The 12791-nt window shown below is 35.0% G+C and overlaps 3 protein-coding genes across 3 annotated transcripts; 2 read left to right on the plus strand and 1 right to left on the minus strand.

Moving 5' to 3' along the window:
• Nucleotides 1-4472: 4472 nt before the first annotated feature.
• LOC147489692 (uncharacterized) lies at nt 4473-4922 on the plus strand. Its single transcript, XM_086574703.1, has one exon. It carries the CDS (start codon nt 4473-4475, stop codon nt 4920-4922), a length of 450 nt encoding a protein of 149 aa, XP_086430829.1.
• A 21-nt stretch (nt 4923-4943) lies between these two features.
• On the plus strand, nt 4944-5834 carry LOC147489693 (uncharacterized). Its single transcript, XM_086574704.1, has one exon. It carries the CDS (start codon nt 4944-4946, stop codon nt 5832-5834), a length of 891 nt encoding a protein of 296 aa, XP_086430830.1.
• Nucleotides 5835-6937: 1103 nt separating this feature from the next.
• On the minus strand, nt 6938-7297 carry LOC147489694 (uncharacterized). The gene has a single exon (XM_086574705.1). The coding sequence runs from the start codon at nt 7295-7297 to the stop codon at nt 6938-6940; it is 360 nt and encodes a 119-aa protein (XP_086430831.1).
• Nucleotides 7298-12791: the final 5494 nt, after the last annotated feature.

Raw genomic sequence — 12791 nt, forward strand, 5'->3', positions numbered from 1 at the left:
CTGGATGCAAATGCAATGAACTAATCTCAAACACTAATTAACGAAACATCAAAACTAGATGAAACTATATTGAATTAACCTTTTAATGAATAACTAACGGGAAATTATAAAGTGGATGTAATTGCACTGAACTAACCTTAAAGAATAATTAACAGAAAATCGGAAACTTGATGAAACTGCATTGGACTAACCTCAAAGAATAATTAATGAGAAATTAGAAACTGGATGCAACATAATATATTAAACTAATCTCAAAGAATAATGAATGAAAAATCAGAAACTTGATGTAAATGCATTGAACTAATAACCCTAAAACATATTTGTATTATATGTATGGGAAATAAATGTCTCGACAAATATAGTTTTGCATTTCAACTAGTGTTTATTATAATTATTTTATTGTGATTGGGAATGTCTTGCTATTCAAGTAGCTTCAATATTATCTTCGTCACATTGGGCATTCTCACAAAACTTCAATCAAACTTTTATTATTAAACCTAACAATAAAAAGAAGTCGATGAGTTTTATCAAGCTTTGATGCTTCCTTTTTATAGAGAGTGGTGCAAGAAATTTAAATAAGTAATTATTATAATTTTCATATCTCATAGCTATGCATAGTTACTAACGTTTTTTAGAATAATTTAATATAACGACACCCATTCGTATGACACGTTCATGTGATAAATCTTTTCAAGTGGGAGTAGTGTATTCTTTGAGGATATGAAAACAATCAATCTGTTTTAGTGATTTGTACACATTAGTACGTAAGCCGAATGGTGATGATTTACTGTTAAATCACCATAAATCTAATAAAACTATTATACACGCTAGATCGAGTTTAAGATAATTTCATTTGAAAATTATGAATTAATATTCTAAACCACAAAGTGAAGATGCTATCTCAATTTGATCCCTTAGTTTCAAAATACTTATGCACCATAATCGCTGCTCATTAATGTACTTTCGGTTTATTTTCAATAAAAATATATTCTGATTAGAAAATTTGCCGCTAAATCACCATAAATCTAATAAAACTATTATACAAACTAGATTGAGTTTAAGATAATTCTATTTGAAAATTACGGCAGCAAATTTTTGAATCATAATATATTTTTATTGAAAATAAACTGAAATACGTTAATGAGCAGCGATAATGATGCATAAATACTTGGAAAGTGAATAGGCTATCTCAATTTGATCTCTTAGTTTTCAAGTACTTATGTATCATAATCGCTGGTCATTAACGTATTTCGGTTTATTTTCAATAAAAATATATTCTTATTAGAAAATTTGTGTGAGACATTTTGTAAAGCCTTTTTAGCACACAAAATATTTAATAGATCCCGGGCGTATGCCCAGGTCCAAAATCTAGTATATACTAAAGCAGAGACATCTGAAACAGATTTTTCTCTTTTCTAGGTGGCACTATAATATGAGAGATATACTTTTCTATGTAGCTTTCTACAATGCTTTCCACCATGCCATGTGGACTCTTTATAGAGTTTGATTCAATTTTCACTTTCCAAAAGAGTGCATACTTACGATTAATATAGCTCTGCCACATAGTTTCCAATTTTAGTACAACTCTCCCAACTTAAGTGCAATTCAAATTAGTCCCCACAAATTCTGCCCAAACATTATTATGTTTAACTAACAATTATTTCCTCAAAAATAGGAAAGAAATTACCACACAAATTCCGCACGTATAAAGAATATATCAATTATTTCCTAAAAAATAGGAAACATAATCTTATTACCCCCATAAATTATGTATGTATAGATTTTTCTTCAATATTGGAATTAAATATCAACATAAGCCATTTAACCATACATACTCTTTTAGTACAACTCTCCTAACTTAAGTATAATTCAAATTAGTATATACAATTATTTTCTAAAACATAATTATTTTTAACTAGCTATTATTTCCTCAAAAATAGGAAAGAAATTACCCCACAAATTTCACAAAAATAATTATGTTTAACTAGCAATTATTTTTACCCCACAAATTTTGCAAAAATAATTATGTTTAACTAGCAATTATTATTTCCTCAAAAATACATAAATCAGAAGCTCTCTCCTAAAAATCTTAAAAATAATTGGAAGTTTCGGAGAGAATAGATAATGAAGCCATGAAAGCACAGTATAAAAAAAATACAAATTAACCAGAAACTAGTATAACACGGTGATCATGAAAAGAACAATATTAAATATGCCTTGATTTCCATTCTCAACAACATAAATGGACTTCATATTATTATTCTAAGACTATTTATTTGCACCATAAACCGCTTGTATACATACATGTCACATACGCATTATCTTACCCCCAATGGTATTAACAATTTAGCTATAGGTAAAAGCATAAAATCTGAGTGAGAGGATGTTGTCATAAAATTGTGGGCATTGACACCACCAAAATAAATGTGCATAATGAAACTTGAAATGAAACACACTCATTAAATTCAAAGTTGTAAAAGAATGACCATTGCATTGAATTAAGCAAGACTTGACACCAATACATCTCCATCAGCCTCTGTGAATAGATTTTGATCTTTTATGTTGGAATTAAAGAAAAGAATATCATTATTGTTGTTGCCAAATAACCTCATTGGCAGTTAAGAAAACACAAAATGGGACTCAATTAGAGAAATTGTGTGTTTGTCAAAAAATCATGAAAAAAGTCTAGAAACTATGTTATGTACATGTCTAGGTTCCATCTTAATATAGAATCCATTTGACATAACATCACAAAAACCTTGGCTAGAAATTAGGCTTTTGCTTGGACTTCAAAGGGGCTTGGGGAATGGGATATATAGGATAGACTGATGATAGGCGCATTGGAGCATAGAACACACTTGGTCTAAATAAATACCTATTTTGAAATATTGACAGGTGGCCAGAATACTGCTAAGGCTGAGATCGACTAACTGTAACTTGAAAAAAGACCATAATTTATTCAAAATCTATAAGAAGAAAATAAAGAAGATGATAAATTGAGTAGGGCAAATACACAAGGAGACTCTTAATTGTTGAGATGACCAATTTTTTTTTGAATTAAGCTATCAAGTTTAATATTAAAGGGACTAGGGGAGATAAAAGAACTTGAAAATTTTGTAATTATAACTGATAACCTATAAGTTCTTACTACTATAAGTGCTTGCTACAATTTGTACCTACATAGATTAATTTTGATGTATTAGTTAGGGTGTTCACATGTGGTGTCAAGAGCAGGGGCTACTAACCCCCAAATTTCCTAAAAAAAAATGTATATATACTAATATATTAAATTAAGTCAAAGTTGAAAGTTAAGCAAAAGGAAAAAAAAAAGTTGACTTAAGGAAACCGGAAACGCAAACAAAAACAGACTTCAAAACCCTCAACCCTGGCTCCCTTTCTTCCCTCTCTCTCATATACGTGAAAGCTCAAAGCTGAATGAAACAGTAATGATTGATGACTTAATTATTGATTAATTTATTATTCCTTCATTGAATTATTTATGTATTAAATTTATTACTTTAGTTGCCTCGTTCGACTATGTGAGATTGTGAGCAAATTGATAAAACTTCATATTTTTGAACTCCTTGAATAAACAATAGAGAATGCTCCATGAATCTCCGATTTACTTTGAGTTGAACAAGTTGATTTTGCGACACAAAGGTAGTTAATTACTTAATTGTCATGCTTTGCACTCCCTAAGTCCCCATTCCTTTATGCGGACAGCTGATCTTAAGTTGAAGGTTCTTTTAAAAATATTATTCTTTCTGCGGTTCCATTGGTTCCATAACCGTAGCACATTGGCGTATTTATGTATAGAACCAATTATCTGTGAAGTGTATGTATTAATGTATAGAACCAATTTATTAATAATGGTCTATTATTTTAGGTTACAATGTCGCAACACCAAGCGCCAAATAAAACAAAAACTCTATTATCATTTTTTAAGCGTAAAACTGCTACATCGGAAAGTGATGAAACTCGTATGCCTAATCTTGATACTTCAAGAGTTGATGGCAATAAACAACGTCCTTCCAAAGTCCAAAGGGTTGTGATAGAAGAAAGTGAACATTCTCTTCAAGTCCAACAGGTCGTGATCAACGAAGTTGAGTATTCCCCTCAAGTCCAAAGTGTTGTGCTTCAAGAAGTTGATGCGACTTCTTCATTTGAACAAGATCCGGGTTTACGTGTTCCAATTTACGAATACCCGGTTGATCAACAAGAAGTGGTTAGAATATATTATCTCTCCAAGGGGCCTACACAACCTCGTCTACAGGAAAAATAATATCCAAGCACTAAGTTTGGAAAGCAAGGTCGTCGGTTCAAGTATAATTAGTTCTCACAATTTCCTTGGTTAGAGTACTCAATAAAGAAGGATAAATCTTATTGTTTTTCTTGTTTCATTTTTGAAACAAATCTGCCAAAATGTCCAGAATTTTCTATTGAAGGTTTTACAAACTGGAAGAAGGTTAATGATGGAAAGAAGTGTGCTCTTGCAACATGAAGGAGGTCCATGTTCACCACATAGGTCAGCCACCTTGTCTTGTGAGAATTTTATAAATTCTTCTCGACACATTGATAATATGTTTAAAACACAATGTCAAGAAGAGCTTGCCAATAATCGTTTGCTAGTCAAAGCTATTGTTCAATGTATTCAATTGCTTGCGCTACGAGGGATTTTTTTTAAAGGTCATGACGAGTCAATCGAATCAAAGAATAGTGGGAATTTCAAGGAAGTGTTGAAGTTTGTGGCTATGTTGAATGAAAAAGTTATGGAATTAATAGGTGGGGCTCGGAGAAATGCCAAATATACCTCACCTAAAATTCAAAAGGAACTTTTGAATATATATGCTGAAAAAGTGAGAAAGAGGATTCGTGAAGAAGTTGGTGATGCAAAATTTTGTATCCTTGTCGATGAAGCATAAGATAGTTCAAACAAATAACAAATGGTGATTGTCATAAGATTCGTTGATAGTGGTGGTTTTGTTACAGAGCGGTTTTTGGGCATTGTCGGCTTGAAAAACACTTGTGCATTGAGTTTGAAAGAAGCTATATCCAATGTCCTTGCTCGTCACAATTTGCTTGTGACAATTCTGAGAGGTCAGGGGTATGATGGTGCTAGCAATATGCGTGGTCAATGGAATGGATTGCAAGTATTGTTTCTTAAGGAGTGTCCATATGCATACTATGTGCATTGCTTTGCACATCGTCTACAACTTGCCTTAGTTGCAGCTTCTAAAGATGTGTCGGATGTTTGGTTATTTTTCTCAAAGTTGGCTTCTATAGTTAATCTTCATATTTCGCCAAAGCGTAAAGCTAAGTTACAGGAGGCTCGACAAATTGAGATTGATAAGTTGGTAGCTAGTAGTGAAATCATTAGTGGAAGAGGAGCTAATCAAGTGTCCACCTTGCAACGAGCTGGAGATACTCGATGGGGTTCTCATTTTGGATCAACTAGTAGTTTGATAGAGTTGTTTGGTGCAACTTGTACAGTTCTTGAAAGTGTCATGGAGAATGGGTCAAGTAACTCTATGTGTGGGGAAGCTAAATGTGCTTTAATTGCAATGAGAAATTTTGAATTTGTCTTTCTCTTTCATTTATTGCACAAGATAATGGGAATCACTAATTTATTGTGTAAAACTTTGCAAGAAAAGTCTCAAGACATCTTAAATGCTATCAATTTAGTCTCGAGTACAAAAACACTTCTTCAAGAACCGAGAGAATCAAGTTGGGACACTTTCCTTAGAGATGTGATTTCATTTTGCGAAAGATATGACATTGCTATGCTTGATATGGGTGCTCGTTACATGGCTGGTACAGGTCGTTCTTGTCAGTAGATAGATTACATTACAGTTGAGCATCATTACCACTTCAATACTTTTAATGCTGTAATAGATTACCAGTTACTGGAGTTAAAGAATAGATTCCTCGATGAAACAATGGAGCTTCTTTCTTTTATCTCAGCTTTGGATCCAAGTGGTGCTTTTAAGTCCTTCGATATTGATGATATTTGCAAGCTCGTCGATTGTTTTTATTGTGAAGACTTTTACTAAGCAGGAGATATATATTTTGGGAAGCCAACTCCAACATTACAAGATTGATGTGGTTAATCATGCTCTTTTTCAGAAAATGTCTACAATCTCCGAGTTATGTCAAGGATTAGTTGAAACAAAAAAAGTCAAAACACTATTTTTTGATTGATAGATTGATTCGTCTTATCTTGACACTTCCTGTTTCCACAATAACTACAGAACGAGCATTTTCAGCTATGAAAATCGTCAAAACACGGCTTCGTAACAAGATGGGGGATGTGTTTTTTGCCGATTGTATGACTCTTTATATTGAACGAGAGTTTGCTGAAGAAGTCGATTTGGATGGGATAGAAGATGAATTTATTAAGAAGCCATGCAAGGCGAAATTTCGCTAGTGCGATACTTTGTACTTTGTTTAAATGTCTTTGTTATAGTTGTCTAGGTTTGTTATAGTTGTCTTTGTACCCCCCTTCATTAATTTAACGAGTCAAATACAAGTGTCCTGCTTTGTCCTCACCCACAATGTATTGAAGTCTAGCTTCAAGGGGTACAAAGTAGTTGCAGCCATTATAAATCTCAAGAGCCGCCAAGTAATCAGCCCCCTAATTACATTATCATAAAACGTGAATGAAATCCACCTTTTGCATCCTAGAAACAACATCTTTGATGGCTGCATGGATGTCCCAGTCGTACCAAGGCGCTAGTTCCCTTCCCATCAAGATTTGAATTGTGTTCATGGAGTCAGAAGCAACTAAAATCTTTCATTTTTGGATCAATTCGCAACCAAACAATATATCCTTCATAAATGGCTTTCATCTTTTTTTTTGCACTCAAGTAAGGTAATTTTATTAGTGAAAAAGAGAGAATGATACAGAGAAAGGGAAACCTTTTACATCATTCAGTCACCTTTAGGTAAACCTAAAATAGGTTCTATACAAACATTCAAGAGATTTCACAAAGTCAGGCCTAGTACAACTCCAGAGAATTGCATCTTTAGCCAATTGTGAACCTTTTTTAGCTACTGCGTCAGCTGCAAAGTTCACTTCTCTGTAAGTGTGCGTGATACGCACCTCTTGAAGTTCTTTATATGCCCTTTTCCATCTTTGTCTCCATTGCCAAAGACCTTGATTCCCAATGAAAGCAAGAACAGCATCACTAGAATCTGATTCAATATATATCTTCAGCCATCTTTTACACATTACAGTTTCCATAGCAAGTACAATGGCAAAGCACTCGGCCTCATAGTTTGTTACCACCCCCAGCCCCATAGCTAAGACTCAAACAACCATGTTATCACTATTACGACAAACCAGACCACTACCCCCATTCCCAGGATTTCCCAAGGAAGAGCCATTAGTGTTAGCTTTCACAGTATACTCTTCTAGCGGTATCCAAGACACCTGTTTGATTCATTCAGTTGGACTGACTCAACATCGAACGTTAAGTTTGCGAAAAAGAACCAGCTCATTTGAATCATTTTTCATGAAGCCTTTCAATAGCATACCTGCTAGGCCAATATTACTCAGAATAAGCTTCTTCATTAGATGGATGCTGACATTAGCATCTTCGAAAGTGCATTTGTTTTTGACCTTCCAAATCTGGACCAGTGTGTTAGTCACAGCAGCCACCCAAAGATCTTGAACCAATGAGCTTTTGGTTTTAGATGCTTCCATCATGCTACTGAAGTTATAATCACATCTTGCCACTTGAAATAAATAGACAAGCCAATCCCAAAGAGATCGAACTGCAGTGCAATTCCAGAAGATGTGATTAGTTGTTTCCTCTTGTTGTTTGCACATTCTGCACTTTGACGCAAGGTGCACCCCTTTCTTCTGTATCTTGTCATCAGTGGAATATCCATGTGCATGATTTTCCAAGCTAGGCCGGAAGCCTTGGGATGAATGTGTCGTGCCCATATATACTATGCCACGTTGTCTTAGATTCTTTTTTCCTTATTGCCTCGAAAGTAGAACTCACTGAAAAGATTCCCTCTCTATTAAGCTTCCATATTCTAGTATCCTGCTCATCACCATTTGGCATCTGCAGAGTTGAAAGATCCACTCCTAGATTTGAGAAGACCTGAGAGACTGCAGCTGGTATACTCCAATTATTTTCCTCTATGAGATAAGCTACAGTAGCCTTAAAATTCTTCTAGTCTAAGTTAGGTAGCCTATCTGCAATAGAAACACCAGCCCAGTGGTCACGCCATAAGTCAATGTCTTTACCTCGTCCAACCACCCAACCAATAAGATGCTTCATATGACCCAAAGCCCATTTAATCCCAGGCCAAACAGATGAGGCCTTGTAGTAGGTGAGCCAAGTTCCATTCTTCATTGTAAACTTAGAATGCATATATACTCTCCAGATGGATTCTTGTTGCATCAAATCCCAAGCAAGCTTCATGAGTAAAGACAAGTTGAGATCCCTCAATCTTCTCAACCGAAGACCTCTTTCTTCTTTAGGCTTGCATACTTTCTCCTATTTTAGAGTAACAAATTTTTTCAGATTCGGGTTACCATACCATATGAAGTTTCTAATAGCTGCTGCCCCCTTCTTGAATACTCTTCCTTGGCCACTTGTACACCCCCATATTGTGAATGAGAATGCTAGAAAGAATAGATTGGGCTAGAACCACTCTACCTTGGAAAGATAATAACTTTCCAGCCCACCCACTAGCCTTTCTTTTTATCTTATCCACGAAAGGCTGCACATGACTCTTTTTAACCTTCCCTTGGAATAAAGGTACTCCAAGATACTTCTCTGGTAGACGACCTTTAGGGATACCAAAAAGGTATTCTATCTTTTTCTTTCTTGCCAGATCCATGCTTCCTAGAAACAACTTGCTTTTTGTGGCTTTCATCCCTTGGAATAAACGACTTTCATCTCTTGATATAACACTGATGAACTTGTTCCTCCTGAGCCAGTGTACGCAAGAAGTACTTCTCCATTAGAGTCTCTGATAAGACCTCCAGTACCAATGTGATCATCAATAAGTGAAGCATCTGAGTTGAGCTTGGCAGTGTCCACATCCGGTTTGGCCCATATGCAACTGGATTGAATGCATTGTTTATAGGAAACCTCGATGCCAAGCTTGTCCAAGAGGGATGACTTTGCATCTGGATTGAGATTCATCTGAGTTAAAAAGTTCTTGCAGATAGACCTTCATGGTGTTCATGAGATTGGTGTTACAAAGTTCACTCCTGAAACTCCCTTCTATATAAACCCAACCAGCAACTAGCTGCCAATCTCAAAATAATTTATGATGCAGGACATTTAACTAGTATTAGTTTCTATTTTCATATTTAGTTTTAGAATTAGTCTTTCTTTTCCTAAATATATTTATGAATTCTAGTTTAGGCATTATCATACTTTTAGTAGTATTTCTATTTCCATTAGCCTTGTAAACTCTATAGATACAGAACAAGTTCTGTATCGTCATTCAATAATCAATATCAAATTTAACAAGCCTTTTACATACTTTTTTTTTTTTTTTTTTAATTCGCTTCCACTTCGTCAATTGGTATCAGAGCTTTGGTTCGATGACCCATCACGATGATGTTGAACCGCGTTCCCACCATGCAAATAGTGGAGATTACATTACTAAAAGTGCCTTGTTTCATCACTTGAATCAAGCCATTGAGAAGCTTCGCTTGGAGATTCGAGATATCATAATCACGACGCTTCAAGACGAACGAGAAAGAGCAAAACAATTGGGTGAAGATGTCGACAACACCAATCGTCTTCCACATACCACCCATAGTGCACCGACTGCGCGCCACTGCTCAATTCACCCAACCACCAATCACCGGTGTTCAGACAGGTGATTCCCGACAACTTCGTGCCACCACCACCCCTCCAATTCCATATCAGGTTCCTGTCATTCAACCTCATCACCAATTTCTTCAACCCACAACCACCCACCACTAACCCCAACAACCAATTTCGACCCAAATTTATTAACGACAAGTTTTTCCACAAACCCAACAACCTATTGAATATTTCCAACACCAAATCATTCCCACCAATTATCAACAACAGTTTAACCCCTCCCTGATTTATCAATTCGAAACCCAACCACAAGTATTGAACCCCAAATCCACACCACAATTCATCAAACACGACCTCTTCACTTCCAACAACCTGTTTTTCTTAACCCACCCGTTCACAATCGACTCAACAATCCACAATCCACTACATTCAGTAATCCGACTTTTGATTTGGAAAGAACGCGAGGCTGTCACACCCCAAATTTCCAGAAAATTAAAATAGGGAATTTTTTTCAAGATATAAATATCTCAATCACCACCCTATTCAATCATCTGAAAACCCAGGGCGAAATGAAACCCTAATAACATATTATCAACCATGATATTAAAAATTTGAGATCAAATTTAAAACCAAAATGAACAATCCTTCAATCACATTATTAAACTACAAAGAAACTACCCGACTCTATTACATCTGTCTCAAAACAAAATTGTACACTTCAAAAAAACTTAAGCTAGAAGACTCCAAGAGCAAATCCAAATCACGTGTCCTCATCCACTGCACTCCATCATCTATGTTTCCAAGAACACACCCACGTTGCAAAACAAAACAAACATGGGTCAGCAAATTGAATTTGCTGGTATGAGTAAGACTAAATATAAAAACAATATGTTCAATATTTCAAATAAAGAAATATACAATTACAATTATTTCAATTTGGAAGACAAGTTAGTTCCGTTTTCTCAAAACGACATGTAGTTTCTTCCCAAGTAAGATTTCACCCATAATATACAATTCCAAGAATCTCATATAACAGTACTTATCATTTCCACTTTCTAAAATAACTCACAACATAAATACCACTTACATTCCACTTAGTAAATGCACATATGATAACCTAATTAAATATGAGTTTGATACACCTTACCTTTAAGCTAGCACGTCGTCTTAGGGTAGGACAACGTCTCTGCATAAAAAGTTAATAAGTCCTACCCTCCTGCAAAACAAAGTTAGATTTTCCAAACATAATCATTTATAGTATATATCTATTTTACTCTCACTACAACCATCATGGATATATATAATCTGGCATAACATATCGCCAATATTAATATTCATGTCACACCACCATATCCATTATATCATAATATATCATCAATATTAACTAACATTCATATTACACCACCATATCCATCATATCATAATATATCACCAATATTAACTAACATTCATATCACACCACCATATCTGTCATATCACGCTAACCATATTCACATTCCTTCGTAAGAAATTATATGCATCATATCATAATATATCACCAATCATATCTAACAACTTGCTCATACTTAAAACCAATATTTTTCTTAAAATCCACTTGTCTACTTATGAGAACGAGGAAAATATCACAACCAGGGAGTACATTCATCCCTTGTGAGTATCAACTCACACAAACCATATATATATTTCTCATAAGAAATAATGTACATCATAATACATAAATATTCATATGCAATAACTCAGTCACACCCACGTAAAATCAATATTTTACTTTGCTTAGTAATTATCTTATTGACTAATTTATTAAAAGACACAGCCCAACTCAACAAAACGTAGGCCCAAAAGCCTTTAGCCTTTCCCAAGCCCAACTAGAACTAAAGGCCATATGTGAATATCTAAAACAAAACAATTAAGCCCACAAGTATTTCGACCTAAGCCCAAGCCCAACTAAAAGAACAGCATCGCTGGTCTTTCTTCTTCCTCACCAGCGCATCCCACCACTGGATTAGCCACCACAACCACCAACCCTACTCCACTCTAAACCAATCGGTTTTACTCCTCCCTAAAAACCCCATCTTTTGATACAATCAAAACCCCATTCCATCACTAGCCAGAAATTGTGTTTTTAACTCCATTAACACCACCTGAGCTACTTTGACAGCCCTCAACCAACAACCAAACCCCACCGAAACCACTCAGTTTCAATCCCCAACAAAAACCCAACACTATTGTATTGTCAAAACTTGATTTCCCCCACTCCTCACAAATCGCGTTTTGACGCCATTACTGCTCTTTCAGAGCCTCCACCGATCAGATTTCACATCCCAAACAAACCAACAGTTTTAACGAATACAAATCGACAGTTCACACAACACAATCCAATACAATCAATCAAATAAAAATCAACCCATTCAAACATTTAAACCCCCAATAACGGTTTGTTTCAATTGTTGAACCTCATGGTATCGACAGAAATCGTAACTTATACAGAAACTTATGTTTGGACAGAATAAGCAAATTTTAAATAGACTAACATACGTAGTAATGTGAAAGTCGATAATTTTAGTAAAAGATAACAGTATCTATTCACTCGTGATACGCTTCGGTAGCTATCTATCAGTAGATTTCCAGCAAGAATCCTCCTTTCTCTTTTATGTGAAAAAATTCTTTTTTATTTTCTTTTATGTGTGTAAATTAAACTCTACGTGTGAACTCCTTTTTGACTTTAAAACCCCCCCGAAAAATAGGAATGAAGGTTTATCTATTTACTTACGGGGTTTCCTATCCTTAACTAATATGTATCTTATTTTTTGTTTTATTTATTTTTATTATTAATATTAATCATATATTATAAAAATAATAAATAGAAATAGCCGGGTGTTATAGAGGCAGAGAAGAAGGAGGAGGCGTTGGTTTTCAAGGTTCTAGTTGATCTCTTTCTCGAAACCAAATTTGTGCCCGGCCAAAATTTTCATGTCCAGCAAACCTAATTCCCAC

This window comes from Coptis chinensis, chromosome 7, assembly GCF_015680905.1.
Source record: "Coptis chinensis isolate HL-2020 chromosome 7, ASM1568090v1, whole genome shotgun sequence".
In the NCBI taxonomy this organism is placed as follows: Eukaryota; Viridiplantae; Streptophyta; class Magnoliopsida; order Ranunculales; family Ranunculaceae; genus Coptis; species Coptis chinensis.